This window comes from Pezoporus occidentalis, unplaced genomic scaffold, assembly GCF_034315485.1.
Source record: "Pezoporus occidentalis ecotype Australia unplaced genomic scaffold, CSIRO_AGI_Poc_V1 ctg78, whole genome shotgun sequence".
NCBI lineage: Eukaryota > Metazoa > Chordata > Aves > Psittaciformes > Psittacidae > Pezoporus > Pezoporus occidentalis.
The window spans coordinates 271020-290746 of record NW_026916137.1 but is presented as its reverse complement, the minus strand read 5'-3'; the positions used below and the strand labels follow the sequence as shown (position 1 = coordinate 290746).

General features: G+C 40.0%; 1 protein-coding gene across 1 annotated transcript in view; it reads right to left on the bottom strand.

The window, feature by feature from the left end:
• Nucleotides 1-18952, bottom strand: part of POLR3B (RNA polymerase III subunit B) — a 74084-nt gene extending 55132 nt beyond the window's left edge. The window contains exons 1-10 of the mRNA XM_062602709.1: nucleotides 18806-18952; nucleotides 17649-17681; nucleotides 15110-15166; nucleotides 14954-15018; nucleotides 14260-14335; nucleotides 12180-12280; nucleotides 10910-11001; nucleotides 9618-9735; nucleotides 8502-8610; nucleotides 768-890 (exon numbers count right to left, since the gene is read on the bottom strand). Coding sequence (XP_062458693.1) covers nucleotides 768-890; nucleotides 8502-8610; nucleotides 9618-9735; nucleotides 10910-11001; nucleotides 12180-12280; nucleotides 14260-14335; nucleotides 14954-15018; nucleotides 15110-15166; nucleotides 17649-17681; nucleotides 18806-18877 — 846 coding nt within the window. The 5' untranslated portion in view covers nucleotides 18878-18952. The remainder of the gene's footprint in view (nucleotides 1-767; nucleotides 891-8501; nucleotides 8611-9617; nucleotides 9736-10909; nucleotides 11002-12179; nucleotides 12281-14259; nucleotides 14336-14953; nucleotides 15019-15109; nucleotides 15167-17648; nucleotides 17682-18805) is intronic.
• Nucleotides 18953-19727: the final 775 nt, after the last annotated feature.

Genomic DNA, 19727 nt, shown 5'->3' with positions numbered 1-19727 from the left:
ATATTTTCCTGGATGCTTCACACTTCCCTATGTTGCTCCAGCATCATCATTCTACTCTTCCGACTTTGAATTAGGAGGCTTTGACGCTACCTCTATCCCTGAAAAGCCCCAAAAGACGCAAACTAGAAGGATGTTCACTTTACAACACTCAACATCACACATGGGAAGATTTGAGAAAGTTTACAATGAAATAGCAGAAATAAGACTAATCTTCTAGCAGATTAGTATGTACATGATGCAAATGCTGCCAGAAAAATGGCCTGTGTTCAGGCTAATTATAAAAGTACATATGACCTGAAGAGAATTCTTACAAATCTTTAGTAGGATGGAAGGTGGCTATTATAGTGAACTTTATACAAGAAATTAGAATTGGAGAAGAACATCTACTCTCGATGAAATGGTCATATCCCAACAGTGGGGCTTCTGTGAAATGGGGCATGCAATTACACCTTAAAAACCAGGAATTGTCCTCAACAAAAACCCATAATCTTACAGACATCAACTTCTTGTCCCATACATTATAAAACATAACCCTGGGTTTCTGAAATCGAACCATTTCTTGACTTTGGGGTTTTTTTCTCAGTTGGGAAATGAAAGAAAAGCTTCACTTTTGACAAGTCCCATCCCCTTTAAAACTCTCATCTTAAAATACCCCCCCCAGAAGAAACCTCAAAATACAAAGTGTATGTCAATTGCTGACACAGCAAAGTGGTCAATACCCACTGTCTTCAGATTTTTATGGGCTTTGGCCATGTGAAAGGACACACCTGCATCTGGGTAAAAATCTGAGCTTTTTGGCATTCTTCCAGACTAGGAGCAAATGCAGCCATCACGTGTTCTTCTGTGCCAATCATCTGTACAATCTCTTGGTCACTCTCAACACCCATGGCCTAGGAAAAGAAGAAAAGACAGAAATAGCACAGGCTTTATGTTAACTCACTGACATTTGCTTATGCTAATTTGGTATTGTTTGTCTGCATTACTACTAAGCAAGAGCTACTTCTTCTCTAAGAAACTGTGCCATCTGGCACTGGCAGCACATATTCTAGCTACGGAAGAACTCTAGCTAAATGGAACTCTTGATAAGCAGCAGAAACACACACATACTTTTTGGAGAGCTTTTTTTCCTTCACTGACAGAAGTTAAATCCTATCTATTTTTCTGAAGAAAAATAAATAAATACCAGGTAATAACAACCTTACACATGCAACAATGAAAACCAAGTAAAAAATCTATAATAAATAAAGGAAGTTGAAATCTATTAGAAGATTACACACGGTCTCTTACCACAAGCAATTTTGTCAACTCAGTTGACTAAGCCGCATGTCCTATTTGGGAAACACAATTTACCTCCTTTGCAGCTCCTTACATTTAGAGGATGACTTCACTACACAATTCCTCTTGAAAGCCATCCTATTATTTCACTGCTCCTTGGACACCTTGTTAGACTTTATACTGCGGAAAAAGCTTAATAAACTAAGAAAGCGCTTAACAGGTTTAGAAAAATCTCTCTATCAGTAAGTGTTTCAAGGTGGCAGCCAACAGTGAAGGCCTTGTGGATTCCAGATGGTGCTAAAGCTCCCCCCTTCACACATTTGCCTGGAGCTCTGCCATATCAAGAAATGGAATTATCTCACTAAACCTCTTCTGGCTGAGTGGGAATACGTTCCTCAGAACTTTGTGAGGAAGTTACGTTTACATTCGTATTACTCCTCAAACTGCCTGCCACAAAGACCATTGTAAATCATGGCCTACGTAGACCCTCATATTCTGGTTCTCATTAAAAACTGGCATTGCCTCAAAAAGTCACATTTTCCTCAAAAATGCCCAAATACCTTCCCTTCTTATTGCTTTCATTGGGTGCCATTTTGCTTAGCACCTAGCCAGCTCTATCCCCTTACAAAACTCTTGCTCTAATTGTGAAGTATCCAGCTATTTGTTTTCTTTTTTTCTTTCATTTCTGCTTTCTTTTTCAATGAAGAAGTGGTTGGTTGAAGTTCCTTTAACTTCAAACTCTGCCTGTTCACCATGTGGCTTATTAGAAATTAAAAGCAGTGCAAAAGTAGCACACATCCAGTGTGAGAACATTCTCATTTTAGTGCAAAGCACAGATCACAATTCCACCATCTCAGACAGACCTGAGTGCCAAATAAAGACACAGTTACTTCACCAGATGAAAGTTTAATTGTGGTTTGCTCCCACTGAGTAGTAACCCCTCTGATCTCAAGGCTCTTTTCAGTGCCAGAATTTTCCCAAGTGATCTTACTGTAGTTCAGATCTCTATTTTTCAACATTTTTATTCTTCCTCACCCTTTTAAATAAGGTCACACGGTAGTTAACAAAATCCCTCATGACCTGAGAGCCACAAACTCTACAGAAATATGAAAGCTTCACAATAGTCATTTTCCATGTGTTTAGGACTTGCTGATCAGCAAACCAGTTTAGGAACCACAACTGGATTCATACAATTATTGCACTTAGCCTGCAGAAGAACAAAATTTAATTAAGGGAACCTTTGTGCCATACCAGGCACATATACCAAGAGTAAATAAAACTTATAAATACCACCCTATTTCTGCCCACCCAGTTGATTTTTGGATGGCAACCAGATCATAAGAGTAACGTAACAAGTGAACAAAGCAAGTGTGTGTGACAGGAAGTCAATCTGCAGTTTTACTTTGCTATTCCACCCATTAAAAAACCTGAAAGCCCCAATAAATTAAAAAGGGTTGATTATTTCTTCTAACTTGATAAATCCTCTGACCAGAAATCTGACAACAAGATGAGAATAGGACACATCATTATGCACATGTAGATTTTCCAGTTGAACTCTGCAGCAGCAAACTCACTTGAGAATTCTGAATCTGCGTGTGGGAAAGGCTGGGATTGCCACTAAACAACATATGTTGTATTGTCAAATAAGTGCAAATTGGGGGAATTTAATTTATGAGCAATGACTAAAAGCTGAAAAAGATATGCTGATACAATAGCTTAAAAGTAAACCCATTTTCTCTCCTCAGTACTTTCAACAATTATGGGCAGAGCTGCACACACAAATCCACCTATATGCAATACTACAGGGCAAGCTACAGGCCCACCATGGTATCCTTGACACTTTTTTATTAGTAAATTTGGCCCTGAAGCTGCAATTCTAAAAAAAAAAAAAAAAAAATACAAACAAAAAACCCACAACCAAAACAACCCAAAAAACCAACCCAAACCAAAACAAAAAAGGACTTTGAAATTAGTCTGTAACATCACAAAAGGATAGGAACAAATTATTTCTGGGTTGTTGCTTGAGTTACAGAAACACTAAGTACATGCAAAGTAGGAATGGGTCCTATGCTTACAGTGCTCATGATCCTACGACAAAGTCAAGAGAAAAGGAATTAACATAAAAGCAAAGCAGGAGACAAGACGTCTTGTTTATTTTTCATTGGAAGGCAATGTCACAAAGGGATGATTTTACGGGGGGAGGGGAAGGAGACATTGCAAAGGGATAACATCAGCAGTGAAAGGATGAGGAGAGAGACAGTAACAGGCTTTTGAAGAACATGGCTGGAAGACTAGTAGTCGATGGACAGAAGGCAGATAAATCAAAGCAAACATTCAGATCACCCTTGAGTTCAAGCAGGGAAAAGTAGTCCAAATGGGGTCAGCTGCTTCCTAGGACTCGGGAGGTTCCTGCTGCCCAAAACGTGTGTGCGTGCACATACATGTGCATATTAGAGAGCACATGAGAGAATGTGAGCCTGGCTCTTCCTCCCCCAGTTCATGTCTTAATGATGATATCTGGGCGTTTCCATGGCACTTCCCTAGAATGTAGTTCTGCAGGCCATCAGGCTAAATTACAGAATGGAGACAGGCAGATGACTGGATTAAAAAGATGTCAGGGAAGTTCAAGGTTGACATCACAGACAGAATTGGTTTGGAGCTTTCATAATTCAAAAGTTACAAGCTATGAAACTGCAACCATGGGAACCCGTAATTCTGTGGATCATGTAAGACCACCATTCAGTTCTTCCTCTAGAGCTGCATTTTAACAGCTCCAAGACAAACACAGGTTTCATTTGTAAAAATGAAACTTGACCCCCTGTTCAAATCTTTTGCCGCAGGTCCTAGTGCAGTTCTTTATCGCTCCCACATAAACTAAAGATACTTCACCTAGCAATTCAGGTCGTAAAATTCAACTTTTAAGTCCCCCTAGGTTACTTATACTTTCTTCTTTCCACAGCCAGTTTTGGTGCAGCATGCAACCTCCATTTACTTCACCTCTCAGGACACAATCAAGCCTACCGAATCAAGATTACAAACCCAAAAGAAGAAATACCCCTTACCTTAAAACAGCTCTAACTCCCTGCAATGTAGGGAGCTCCCTGCATAAGAAGCTGCATTACCTCACCTTTAACCCTGATGTTTTTCAGGATAGAAACACCTTAAGTACTACAAATACTCCACAACTCCTCTAATGCTCACTGCTACCTAAAACTGTTCAAGCCCCCCAGGTAAAGTGTGTGCAGCTCATAGCCTGACATATTAAAAACCCACAATGCACAGTTCACACAGTCCTATGACCTGTGCACAACTGACACACAGCTAAAGTAAAGGTCTCCTGGGATTGCAAGTCAACTCAGAACACCCTGAATACCATTCTGGTTGCACGTCTATATTAACTAATGAAGCAGTGCTACACCATGAACAGGAAACAAATTAGTTGCATCTACTTCCCATTACAAGGCAGCTAACAGCCCTTTAGAAATCTCAACAAATACATACTTTGGGGACAAAACTGTTCAATTTATATCACTATTTCAAACCAACTCTTCAGTTACACATACAGGGGCTGCACAAATACTTCTGTCACTTTCAAGAAGAAAGCTAGCACAGCAACAAAGCACTAACTCCCCCACACCTGAGGAGCAGACACTTCTATTCTGTCCTAGAATGCCATTTGCAGCCTATCAAATTTCAGTTAGCTGTGTTAGTGTTGTAAACTTCACAAAACCACAACTTCACTTGTTCTCAGCGCAATGAGCTGTTAAATCTACAAATACGTCTATCACAAAGATCCTTACAGGTCTGAATGGCAGAAAAGCAAAGCAGGAGAACAAAGTCATTCAAGCTTCCCGTTTAGAAAAGAGAAGGGCAAGGCAGATGCATCCTTTAGAGTGATCCCACACAGTCCTGTCCCCCTCCACACCTATCCAGACTAAAAGACTTCTAGACCCACACTATTCCACCCCTCCCAACAGCTCACGTGCCTGTATTTCCTTCCTCACCAGGAAAGAAAATGTAGGATGGGAGCACTGTATGCCCAGGTCCTGCCCTTGCAGCTATGTCCATGACTCACGCCTGAAGCACAACAGTGTTCTTAGATCTAGTCTAGGGAGCTCTTTATAAATTTTAGGCCTCAGCTCTGTCAGCAGGTAGTGTTTGTAATGCTTTCTACTTCATAGCCCTTGCTTTTGACAAAGGTGTCTAAGGTCTATTAGTACACTTCCACTTTACAGTTGCAGTAGCTTTAAATCCACATTAGATCATACATCTCCAATACTTGCTTTCTTTTCCACAAAGTTACAATGATTTTCTGGACCAGATCTACATCATAAATCATTTGGAGGGACACTGGGCCATTTAAAGTTAGTGGGACTAGAAAGACAATCTAAAATTGCCTAATCTTCTCCCACTGAGTAAGAGAGAACCCGTGACAAAACTGTCCCCTCTAGGTGACCAATTACTAGCCATTTTCTTAGTCAAAACACTGAGGTGTGTGGAACTTGGTTGCAGCCTGAATGCTGCTCTGGGAGGAAATTTTTGTCACTGCTTTCTCCCTTTATTTTTTAATCACAGATTATAAAAGCACTTGTTAAAGGATGAAAAGGCAACCAAAACTTCAGACCTTATACTGTCTGTACAGCTTAACTTTGACCCTTGCAGATGTGTATCCTCATATAACAAGAATCACAGCACTTACTAGTAATGAGGAAGTCCCATGCTTCATGCCCAAGGCTTAGTGTAATTAGGAGGGAACTATTCTTGTTGCTTTTCCAACAAATCTCCTATGCATAAAACTACTATGTGAGAGAGCTGAGGCTATACAGTGATCCCTAAGATAGGGATTTTCTAGTTTCATAGCTGTAGCATTTGTTAACCTTGCTTTTAGTAGTTAAATATGACAAAGTAATACTGCATTACAGCAATGCCCAAGAAAGATCAGGGGCTGGTGCCTGCCTAAGAATCCATTGAAAAGACTATCTGTGATTTTTAGTTTCCAGCTGGACACTCATCAAAAGTGGACAGAAGATCCCTAAAGTTCCCATGTCATTAAAGACAAAGTAAGAACTCATGAGTACAGTTAAGTGCTGGTCAAGAACAGAACATTGAGAATAGGTGAAGTGGGTGCAGCTAATTTGCTGTTGGATTAAATGAGTAGAAATCTTTGAAAGGCACAACAGCAAGGAGCTTCTAACAACTGTAACCCCTTATTCAATAAATAAATGAAAAATAATGCAACATGGTATAGAATATAAAATATAGACAGGGAATAATTATAGGGAGCATTGTCAGAAGGTGATCAAATAGTACAACGCTGCTTAAAAAAACCCCAACAACCACCTCCTCAGACTTAATAACCCTGAGCAGTTACTCTTGTGTGAGCAGGTATTTATCTATACCAGCAGGGGGTGACAAAATGTAATAAAAGTCTGTAAGCGAAGGTGGAATCCAGCTGTTTGGTACTCCAGCAAAGGGAGCAACATTAACACTTTCCTGGAAATGAAAGGTTGTGAACTTAATCCTGACGCTTTTATGTGCATTTCTGTCCACAGATTCTTCTCAACCTCCTTTAACACTGGTCACCAAAACTAGATGATCTCCTTCAAGCGATCATCTTGAAGTGACCAGCTTAAACAGAGATAACAGATTTGTTTCTCAAGTCTAAATCCAATTCTTAAACTATTTTTTAGTACACACCCCAAAGCACTTCCTACAAGAAAACCGATTCTTACAATTTTCAATCAGCTAAAGAGCTGTGGTAATACAGAAAAGTCTGCACTTCCCAAGGCCAACAAATCAGCCCTGCTGGCAGAAACTATTTGGATGCTGTGAGTAAGTGCTGCCCTCTCCTGGCAATTTAATTCCTCGAGTGACTATCACCTTCCAAACTTCCAGTGCTGTAAACAACTAAAATGAAAAGGAAGCTGTAGGATTTACTTCTATTGGTTGCTAGATCCAGTCAGAATCATTTTAGTGCCCTAAGCCATCTTCCATGTGAACAGTGCCTCCAAGACAGCCACCCATTTCCTTCTGCACACACAGCGCACCAGGCTGCAAACCCACAGGCAGCAGTGAAACCTATAGGAGAAGAAGAAGTTACCAGCTCCCAGGAGGAAAGGTCCTAGCTTAAGGCCTGGCCATGCTCTGCTGTCTTCTGCAGCAGCTGGACAGTGCATGTTTACCTATCATCTTCACTGGATGTAGCCCATGTGTTTGATACCACACCCAGGTGGGCTACCTCTCTGCTTCTAATCCTATTGGGCAGCTAGGCAGAAGTCACCATTATGCCTTCAGTTGTGGGCACCCTTGGGTTAATTAAAATGAGAGAGAAGCAGAGAGCAAGAGAAAGCAGTTGTAGCCGTTTCACACACAATGAGGGCCAAGACATGATCACTAGCTATGCTGGCAGGGGAAATACTCAATTCTTGCTCAGAATGAGGGGTAGATGCCTCTCACAGGCTTAAGTCCCACTGGCGAGAGCTTCAAAGCTCAGATAACTAACCAGGTATTCACTGCACTGAAAATACCAGTGACTGTTCCTGAATCAAACAGGGATTCTGAAGTGTTCTGATTGAGGCAGAGCTCATTCACAGGGGAAGGAAGTAAACTGCCAAGACATGCAAGCCTTGCTAGTTATCTTAACAGATTTAGGAATAAGTCTAAGAATTGCAAGACTTCCCCACAGGCCATCAGTATTGTTTACAGTTATGACTGGAAGTCATGTATAATGACCTCATGGCTATGTTAGGTCCCCAGATCTGAAACAAAGGATGATCCAGTCCATCCAAAGGATGCTGAGCAGTCCACAAGCTGGAGGTGGTGGGCACCAAAACCAGAAATGAAGAGCCTTAACACAAGTTTGCAACATAACAAAAGAAATCAAAACCCTTCTGACTTCTGTAGCAACAGGAGCACAGACAGTGGTGCTGAGGGACCTTACAAAGCTGTAAGGTGGTAGCAGGCATTTGTCTTGGCACACCAATGCCCTCCTTGCACAAAAATGCAGTGCTTTTTCTACTTCTGCTGTACAATAAAGATTTCTTCCAGGGAAAAAAAAGCTTGCATTCCCTAAGCCCTGCCAAGTCCTTCTGTATGTATTAACTCTGAGAGCTGCTGCCAATCTTCATTCTTCAGCTACAGCACAGTTTGGGTTGTTTTTTGTTTTTTTCTTTTTCTTTTCTTTCCAACCAACAGTTGCATTACCTTAAATATAACAGCTGTATTACCTTAAATATGATAGCAATGGGAATATCTTCTGACAGAGTGTTGTGCTTCAGGTAAAATCTTCCTTGTTTCACAACCAGATTTGTTCTGCTCTTCTTCTCATGAGTGGAACTGAAGTTAAGAAAACAACCAACATATGTTCAACAAAGCTTGTACTGACACTCCTAGAATCTCCTCTATAAGACTTATCAAGCTTGACCAATGTTGCAGCTGAATTAATCCCACTATCTCCTCCTTTAAAAATTACATTAGAACAGCCAGGCATCACCCTGTAACTCCAAGCCAACAGGGTACTATCACCTGTGATGGGGAAGGTCAATATTTGACTTAAGTAAGTAGAAGCCTGTACTTCTCCAAACCATCTCCGCATGATTATCGACTTGGATATATCAGCAAGCTCATACTGTGCACAAGTACTGCAGCAATAACAGTAATGAGATATAACAGTACCTTGTATTGTACATTTAACCTCATCTAGGTTTACAATGGAACAGTAAAGTAGCTAGGCTAGGAGATACGTGAGAGAGTCTTCTGGAGAAATAAAAACAGCCCTCATACTGAACAGTGAAAATAACCATCTTATACCAGCATGCAGCTCAAAGAAGAAAAAGCAAACAAAATACAGAGAAAACTTAGTCAAGGAGTAAAGGCCAAATTTAGACATCTTGATGTTTTCAATAATTTGTTCAGTACAAAAATACTTGATTTTTGTTTCCTTCTCAATTGCCTTTAAAAGCTTTTACACCAATTAGATGGTTAGACAAAAGGTTACTATCCACTTTCCGCTGCACTAACTTCATGCTACTTGCTGCAAAATGAGACCAAACACCATCAATTAGGAAGTGCACTTTGCTATGTTAAAAATTAGAACTTACTTTTTCTAGTCTGGGACAAATCCTCAAGTGCATGAGCAACTCCCACTGATTTCTGTGGGAATACTGTACTAACTGATTTTGAGATTGTTTTAGTAGACAAAATGGCACTAGCAAGAGAGGGGCACTGAACGTCTATAGCTTTTTCCTGTTAAACTATACTAGGAAGAAAACTACACAGTTACTTAAAATAAAACAATAAACTTTGTCTTTATCTCCGCATGTAATTGCAGGCTTTTACCATACCTGGTAACAGAAGCGCCAACTGTGCCTTTTCTATCTGCTTCCACAATTATTCTATTTTTGGATAACTGCTCTTGAATAAGAATGACTTTCTCTACACCTTTAACAATGAAATAGCCACCTATTCAATGGAAAAGAAAGATTTTGCATGTCAGTACCCTTGCACCTTACTTGCCTCCTTCATTATGCCTTTGAATATAAATTATTAAAGTATACAGGGAGTACACAAACAACAAAACAGGAGAGTAAATTCTCCCTTAAAAGAGTAAAGTTCCACCTGTGTGTCAAACCTATAACTAAAACAATGTCCCACGAGACTAAACAGAACTTTTGTTAGGTTCACACACAGTATTTGAGATCTAAGACTTCATGTGGGAAGTACCTAGAAAGAAAGAACCCACAGGCAGACCAAAAACTGTAAAGCTGTAAAAAACCCCAAACCTGTAAGATAACCATACTTATTAAAAGATGGTGTAGAACTGTTAGTTCTACAAATCAGGTAAAAATGTTGCATGTGAGAAGAATATATCAAAAAAGAACCGTCCATTCCAGATGCCTGGTATCAAATAAAGAAAGTGTTCCATAATTACTGACTCACTTTCTCCAACAGTCCAGGGATAAATTTCTATTACTTTTAAAAATGTATTTTAAGCCCTTGTTTTATCTCGGACAATATAAAGAATCTGCACATAAGCCACATTAGATTTATCTCTTACATTGTAGTTATTAATGCTCCTTCAGTCCATCACAACATGTCACAGTATCTTGCCACCACAAGCAAGCACAGCACATGTCCAGTGCACGCTGCAAAGGCAGCAGATAAAAACCAAAGAAATTGGTTGTTATAACCCTTCATTTCCTTTCTACATTCCAAATATTATCATGTAACACACAATTCTTGTTTTACAAAGACAGCAAATGAGAGTTCCTACTCTGGAGTACACCATTATATACAGCCCTCCCTTGATCCTCTTCATTTTCCTGAACAAATTCCATCTCTCTTCCCATATAACACATCACTTTACAATACTATGCACACTTGTTAACTTTTTCAGCATTTTGATATATTGTTTTTGTGGTTGAAAACTGTCTGCAAATACAAAGATTCCATGCTGTCAACCATTTCTTACTATTTTCAAAAGCCTGCCCATTTCTTTCAGTTATGGGCATACAGTTGAGAAGTTCCCATGGTGACTTCACAGTGGCAGGAAACATTGCGATGGGGTAGCTCTATGCTGAAAAAGATTCAAAATTAAAAGCACAGATGGCAAAAAAGAACAGGAGTGCAAAAGTACCTGGATCTAAAGGACATTCATTAAGTTTGGCAAATTCTGCTGGAGTTTTCCCCGTAAGAACACAATTGGAGCTACGCAGCATTATAGGCATTCTGCAAGAAAACCAGATACACTTTTACTTCAGATTCAGAGAGAATAATATGAAGAGTCAAATTCTGAACAAAAACCTGGCTGAGTAAACTCTTTAAAGACTGTCTTTTGTATAGAAACTGGTAATGTATTTTGTTGAAAATTACCATTTACTTGAACTTTTCTCTTTGTCTTTAGCACACACCATGAAGCAATTCAAAGGACTCAAATTTAGATGGTCTTTTCAAGACTTTTCTTAAGAAATTACTTAGAACAAGAAATTGTTACTACACCTATAGAAGCTTGGCTTTGTAAAAGCATTGTTGTGCATCATGTTGTATCGACAGAATTAAAGTATATTTTTTTAATATGAAAACTGAAAATTTCACAAGTGTAGCTCCTTAAGTATGCATCTTTTCTCTCCTACCCCTACTCCACCTTTAGCAAGATGCACAGTCACATAGCAAACAGTCTCTGTAAGGCACTGAACTTTAAAGCCAGCAGGGATGGTCTTTAAGAAATATGGTCTACAAAAGACAGACATCTTTACTGCCTTTAAAATGGAATTCTGCTTTCACTAAATGCTAGAACTGTCAGGGATTCTACATTTTTGGTATGGTTAAGAAGGACATCTAATTTCTTAAAGAAAAAAATAATAACCAAAAGTCATTTGACAGAGTTTAGAAAAACAAGATCAGTAAAAAGTCCTTAATGTTTCTCCATTAAAGCTCAACCTTGACTCTAAACCAAACGAAATTTAAAGGTGATTTTAACCTCGTGCAGAAGAACTAATGCTTGCCTTACTGGTTTTACCATTCACCTTCTACAGATATATCTCTGCATATTATGTATGAAAGAATAAGTAATTTGGCTACAAAGCAAACATGATTATTTTAATTTTGCAGCTCCAGTGCTCTTTCATATATTTCCCTCTTTGGTTTTATATTAGTATAACATAGACAACATCTGTCCTTATATCCACCCTTCTTTGGAAGGAAAGGGATTTCGAGAAGCTTTTGCAAAACAGGATCTTACAACAGAACCTGACAATCACATCTTGTACAGCTGCTCATGAAAATTTGGTCACTATTTCTTTTAACAAGGAAGCAAGGTTAGCCTACATTTACCTTGCAGTAAAACCTCTTCCAAACACAGAACCAAATGAAAACTAGTACCAGATGCTTGATATACAGTACCTTACCTGCCAATGGGCAATGCATTACGTATGATCCTCTGGCTTCCTCGTGTATATTCAATGTCCACTGTAATCGGGGCAGAGTAAGTCATGTCTCGCAGGCGGCACTAAAAGGAGAACAGTCATATGGTTAGATGTTGCCCTACAAGCTGAAGAGGTCCTCTTAAAACATTCCATGTTTGCTCTGTCTCCTATAAATCCTCAAAGATATCAAGCAAAGCAAAGCTTGACCAAGCTTTTCATGGTACCTGGGCTATTGTGAGGGTGGTGAGCCACTGGCACAAGTTGCCCAAAGAAGTGGCAAATGCTCCATCCCTGGCAGTGTTCAAGGGCAGGTTTGACAGAGACTTGGGCAACATGGTTTATGGTGAGGCGTTCCCACCCATGGCACAGGGATTGGAACTAGATGATCTTAAGGTCCTTTCCAACCCTAACCATTCTATGATTTTATGAGTCCCTGTTTAAAACAAAACAACAAAAAAAACCCAAATACTGTCATGTTTCAAAAGCAGCCAGTGGATCTGTCTTCAAAGGACAGCACTGCAGAGTGCAACTTCTTAACAGTTTAATTAAACAAACAGGCCTAATCTGCAGAGCTGACACAAAGACCATACTGTGTCACAGGCTCTGAGAGAAGCACTCAGCTCAGGGACATTTCTGCATGAAGACTCACAGCAGCTGTAGAGCTGTGCTGTCATATGAAGAAAAACACATGAGAGTAAGGCAGAGAGTATGCTAGCTTATTAACAGAATGAGCAAATCTCACTGTATAGTACCATTTCTAAAGATGTCTTACAGAAGGTTCACTACAGTACCACTTCCTGTAAAGACTCCCAGAATTAGTTTGCAAATTCCTCAAATAGCAAGAGAAGCAAGATATACATATTTACAACATAACCTAGCTCAAGGCTCAATCATTTCTAATCTGCTCTCCCCAGCCTCACTCTTTGACTGCTTGCTAGCCTTTAAGGTATGGCTTCTCTTCATATAGACAAGGTTTATAGCATTTGCTGAATACAATTTTTTCCAAAGGGCAGAATGTATTTCATGGTAAGAGTCTACATGAAAAAAAAACCAAAAACTAAACAATCCAACTTCATGAATCAAGTGTACATAGCAAGATAAAAAGTGTCTGATACATGAACTGATTTATCAGGTTGACAACAAGCTGTAGGCAAAGTTCCAAGCTCAACTCCTGTTCTGAGGCTAAAAAGAAGCTGTCAGTACCTCTGTTGCAGTGGCATTTATCTCGAAGCATAGCAACGGGAGTAATTTATTCCTGAGCAATCTTTGACAAGAACTGAGTGACTTCAGATACCTGGAAGCAATCCTAAAAAGTCTAAACCTTATCTTAGTTTACGGCTTTCTTGTATGTATGGAAGCTACCTTATATCGTTCCAAAAGCAACAGACACTCTGATGTCAGTTCACAGCAGAATCTGCTCTCCAACATGCATCTTCATTCCAGAAGTACACAATCCATTTGTTAATCTACATGCTTACAGCAGTGCAAAGAAGTTAAATATACTACCCATAAAGCTAATGTTCTGCTGCAGTTTCTTGTAATTTTATCAACTTCCACCTGGGTTTTCTCAAAGTTTTCTTGTTTGCTCTCTGACTCAGAGTTAAGAACTGTAAGAAAAAAATCAGATGTATGCTCCCAAAGAAGACTGAGAAGGAAAGGGAGACTGAAGTGACCTATGGTACAGACAGTAGCAAGGCTAATATTTAAAAGAAGCTAATAAAAACATCAAAGAACACCACATTGTGGTGTGATGACTTGAGCTGTAATAAGGAGAGCCACAAGACTAAGCAGGAGAAGTACTTATCACCACTTTCATGGAAATTCACTCAAATACAGTTACCATGAAACACCAAATACAGCTATGAACATGCCACAAAAAAAAGAACTAAAAAATAAAAGAATGCATTACGCAATGTTTAAATCTCTGAAACTTCCTTCTACTGTGATGATGGCATGCATTGTATCACCTCAGGTAGCATGCACATACTCAAAATAAAGTTATCTGCAGCTAGTACCCAAGACATTCCCAAGATCAAACAAACACAGATGCAAACATCAATACCTCATGAGGCGATACAGGTCGTGTTACATTGAAGCTTTCTTCCACATCTGGAGTACCAACATAGATGTTGAGGTACCTGTAATACAGACAGTTCCAAAATGAGCAACAAGGCAAATATTTTTAAGGAAATTCAGGAAGCAGAATTCTACATATACTGAAAAATGGTTTTGATAGGTTTCAGTAATATGAAATATTACTGAAAATACTATTCATTTTCAGTAATATTCATATTCAGTAATATTCAAAATCATATTCAGTAATATGAAATATTACTGAAAAATGCTTTGATAAATGTAGGTTGGTTACTAATGAGTTTCCCAAAGTAACTCATTATATTTGAGCTATGTTCTGGTTAGTTAAAATTAAGATTTAAATTGCACATGCAATAAACCCCAAGTTACCTTTGCAAATAGACAAAAAGAAACTCCCAGCTGTCACACAAGATTACTAAATTATAGAAAAAATTATGACATAAAGTATTGATAACAGCTGACTATTTAGTCTGCTTCACATGATTATTCTTTAAATATTCCTATATTTCAATAGAAAAGAAGAGAAGCTTCAAAGAATAGGTAAGCCATGGAAAATATTCTCTTGATTTATAAGCACACAGGTGCCTATAAGCATAGCCAATGACAAACCCATAAGACAGCACCGGATGGTACTACCGATACAGAAAACATTTCATGCTTACTTCAAGTACCACATTGGGTCAGCATCACTTGTAACTTTTTCATTTGCTTTCATAATTTTCTTTATCTGGAGGGGAAAAAAACACAAAACAACAAAAGATAATCATGTGCCATTTCTGAGTACTAAGAGCCACTCTCTTCCCACTAAGAAAACATACCTCCACATTGATGAAATAGTTGAATGAGTCTATGTGCTGCTTCACAAGTCCTTTCACCTAAAAAATACACGCATGCAGCAAATGGAATTAGTGTCAGTAACTTAAATTATACAAGGCAGAAATTTTGAGACAAGAATTTATAAGTACTTTTGGATCTGTGCTAAATTCTTTCAGTTAAAAAATTCTGAGAAGTGCCTGGACAATCAGTCTGGTTCTACACTAGCATTGCCACGAGCTGGCATTGCCTTTTGAGTCAGAAAAATAAATCCGTAGCTGTACCAAATAAACACCCAATAGACTTTGAAATTCACATCACAAACAAGAGCCAATACAAGGGAAAATCTTTCGTCAGATTGCTGTTATTAGCTTAAAATTAGCCATGTGTGCTGCTTGAGAAAAAAGCTGCCTGCACCCTAACAAGAGCAGTTAGCATAAAGAATGAGAGGGATGGCAAGTGAGATGGGGCAGATGGAACAGAAGTGGGGTGTGAAAGAGGTCAATAAGCAAGGAAACAGTCACAGGAGGGCAGGACACTGCTAAGAAATCTGAGTTTGATTTGTAGGCAGGAAGAGAGGACATGCGCAGGGGTAATATCACACAATAAACATAACCCAGTTCCCCCAGGTAATGGGTTGATACAATACATTTCAAGGATTTAAGTTTAAGGTATTTAGAGTAATCAAAAGAAGGGGTATTATACTAAATAAAATTATCTGGGATTCAAGAAAAGAAGAAAGATTTTGGCTTGAAGGAATACTAAGAGAAGCATTAATTTTGTTAAGAGATTGGCATTTGCAGAAATAAAAGGTGTAATGATCCTCACTGCAGTGCAAAATCCAGCCTTGAAAAGGAAAGACTGCTAGCTGATATTGACATGTGCTTACATGCTTACAGAGGGCTTTAAGCTTTGAAACATCCCATGACAAATAACATGTTGTAAGGCTTAAAACTTCATATATAGAGACACATTTACATTGTTTGCGTGGTAGGCAACAGTTCTTTCTAAAATTATTAGTAGGAAATAAGCTTAGAATGACAAATCAGGCTTCTCATTGAAACCTCCATGGGTTAAGACAAAGGAGAAATGACTCCAGAGCAGAACTCTTCAGATAAGATTTTCCCTAATTTACAACAACACTGCACATCATATGATATAGGCAAGAAAAATATTATGGATTTACTATAGATTTATTAGATTTATTATTATGGATTTACTATGGAAAATATTATGGATTTATTAGAAATCAGGCCGGTAGCTCTTTCTATTTTTCAATGAGGTGATCTCAACAGCTTTATTGAAGAAAACTCCACTTTAGAAACTGTAATGCACAATATCAGCTTTGTATAACTGTATCACTGCTGGCGTAAATAAATCAACATGCAACAGACAGGCCAGACCACCATCAGCAGCCTGGTAGCAAAGGGCTCACTGGCTGGAAATAATGTGGGATGGATACACTTGGCATAAAGCACACAGCAAATTGCACCTCACAATCAGCAGCAACCCTCCCTTTTTCACAGTCTCAAGAATTCAGACAATATCAGTAGCTCAAGCTTGTGATGGAAGTCCATGTGGTTGCTAGGAGAGACACAGAAACAGGATTCATTAGGGCCCTGAAGCATCTTCAGAGCCCTGAGCCAAAGTGAAAACATACACAATCGGTAACTGGCTTTTGAGCTTTGTTTTCCTGCCAGGATCAAACACTCACGGGTACAACAAAAAGAGAAGTGCAGAGAAGGAAAGAAAGAAGAAACTGGGAAGGAAAGGAATTAACATAGTGAGGCTGAAAAGAAGCTTGCTGAAGTGGGAAACATTTCTCAAGACTGACGATGGGTGCAGAGGTGGTTGCAATTCCCTGAAGGTACTATGAACATCATAGACTTTACCTATCCCCTTTATGATACAATTTTCATTACTGCCTTTCTCCTCCCTCACTTCCAACTGTTAGTCCTGCTATTACATCCAATGGCATTCTATATAGAACTGTGCCTTAAACTAATACCAGATTAAATGAGTAGCACTGAAATAAAGACACTAGCAATCTGAGTTCTGTCAGGCTGTGACTTCACAAGGGAAGATATACATATATTCAAGCCTTTGCAGAACCCAGAACTGTAGTTATATGATTCCTATGACAAACACAACTACAAACTTAACACCCAGTCTTTTATAAAGACCATGGCAGGATCTCTGAGTGCCAGCAAACCAGCAAAATGATCTGGAAACATTACATATATACAATGTTCATTGAAAACAGGGGGGGTGGAACTAGATGATCTTAAGGTCCTTTCCAACCCTAACTATTCTATGATTCTATGATCAAAAAGAATACCCCCACAAATTAATCTGTAAATTAATCAAGAAACCTATCTATGTAATGACTTTATCTGTAATTGTATTGGAATTAAGAAAAAAATAACAGCAAAATCCACACAGGTGAGGACAGGTATCCTGGGAAACAACAAAAACTAGGAGAGGAATGTAAAGTTAGAAAGGAGACAAAATATTCTTGCCATGAAATGCATGCACCACACTAACCTTCAGAAATGCTGGAAGAAGTCTCCATTTTTCCTGAAAACAAAAAACTGTTTGAAATATCTTTCCAAAAAGTGAACAAGCATCTAAGAGGCTTAAGCTTGAGTTTGGTTTATTACTATTGTTGTTGTTGTTATTACAATTTTAAACACTAATGTTATTTAAAATCAGATCCATTTATAAAAACAGACTGTAAAACCAACCTAGCTGAGTAAAAACAAAAGAGAGAGATGACTCAGATCATCTTAATAAGCTATATGTACTATGGAGTATTTACTCAGGATGCAATGGGGCATTCTCTTTTCTAAAAGCAACTGATGTGGGAATATATATTTCTTAGAAAATTCCTTACTAACACACCCTCATTTAAGAACAAATAATGGGGTTTTGGTCATTAACACTGTAAATTATATTCCTAGCAAGGGAAGACTTGCTACAACTTTTCCTTGACAAACACATGCAAGAATCTCAGTCCCAGGAACGGCACTTGCAGACATGAGTCTCTGTAAAACCCAACAGTACCTTGACTCCTACAGAGATTTAGCAAAACTATCAAAGTTTGACGCAACACAAAGTTTGATATCAAACAAAGTGCAGTCCAAGTATACCAAGGCTCCTACAAACTTTCCTCCATTTCCATTCTTTGATGACCACTGGGAACATCTTCTTGCCTCAGCCCCACCTTCACCCCCCACGGCATGGGGAGCCCACCCCTCACTTGAGATGAGGGATGCGGGTTGAGGGTAAAGGTGAGGAGGGCCAGAGGGCACAGCACGAGGCTGCAGCACTTGGCTCCAGGGGAGAGAGCATACTGTAACAGTCACAGATCATCACCACTTTAGTCTGACATTCAGAAGCACATGTCAGCGCTGTAGTTGTGGTGTAATAATCCTTCACGGTGGAACTGGTAGAGGAACTCATGGCAAATCGCAGCACAAGGCTTTTGGGCTCCATTTCTGACGTGCTCTTTCCAAACACGAAGCCCAGTGAGGCCAAAGGAACCTGACACACAGCCTCCTTCACTTCCTCCCTATCCCCACGCCAGGCAACCCTCAAACTTTAAGGAAAAACCGCAGAGGGCACAGGCCTCTTTGCTCCTGGGCAACCCCAGGAACGGAGACCCCCATTACGCGTGCCGCCCCTTCCCCGCCGCCGCTAACCTCCACCGTGTCCACGGGAGCCGCCGCCTGCTCTGGGGTCAGGGCCCCCAGCTCCTCCGCCAGCGCCTCCATCCCAACCCCGCACAGAAACCGCAGCGGAGGCTGACGGCGAGGGACCGGCGTGCCGCAGCCAAACGCGTCCTCCCGCCACAGCCGCGCGGTGCACGAACGTTCCGTGGCCGCGGGGACCTGGCGGGATGAGCACGGAGACACACGCAGGTAAACGGGGCGAAAGCGGGGGCCGAAGCGGGGCTTCGGTAGGAGCTGCCGGGTCTCTCCAACATCCTCTTCCCCCGATGCTCTGGCTCCTCGGAGGGGACTTTAGTGCCTGTTAGCGTTTGGGGGTCTCCCTCTGAACCTGGGGAGCGGGCTGACACACACACGAGGGCACAGAGCAAGGGGGTGCTGATATTTTACAATGTTTAGGATGCAAAGAAAAGCTTACAGAAAATACTGTTGTTGTCTCTTTCCAAGCTTAGTGTTCAGTGCTGCAGCTGGATCACCTACAGCCTTCCCCCCCCCCCCCCCCCAAGTGCTATAGAGATGCCCAAATCACAGTTAACAGGACTACTCCTCTTCCCCAGTTTAATTTAAACAAAGAAGCATTTCTGATCTTTTAAATTCCCGTGACAAAAAGCTTTTGCCGGTTCATGTATAACAGTTGCTAAGCACATTTTAAAAGTAGAAAAGTGAAAACAGTACTTGCACACACACCTCTGCTCTGGCTCACATTCTGCATGAACAGCTGACTGAGTTTGGTCTGGGCTCCACGCATACATCCTGGACATGAAGGCCCAGGTTAAACCTGAGAGTAGCAACATTTCATATCACTTCGATTTAGCTTCCTGCCTAATACAGTCAGCCTGAAGATTTCAACACACAGCAGTGCTGCAACAACCTTCATGCCCTTCCATCTAAGGAC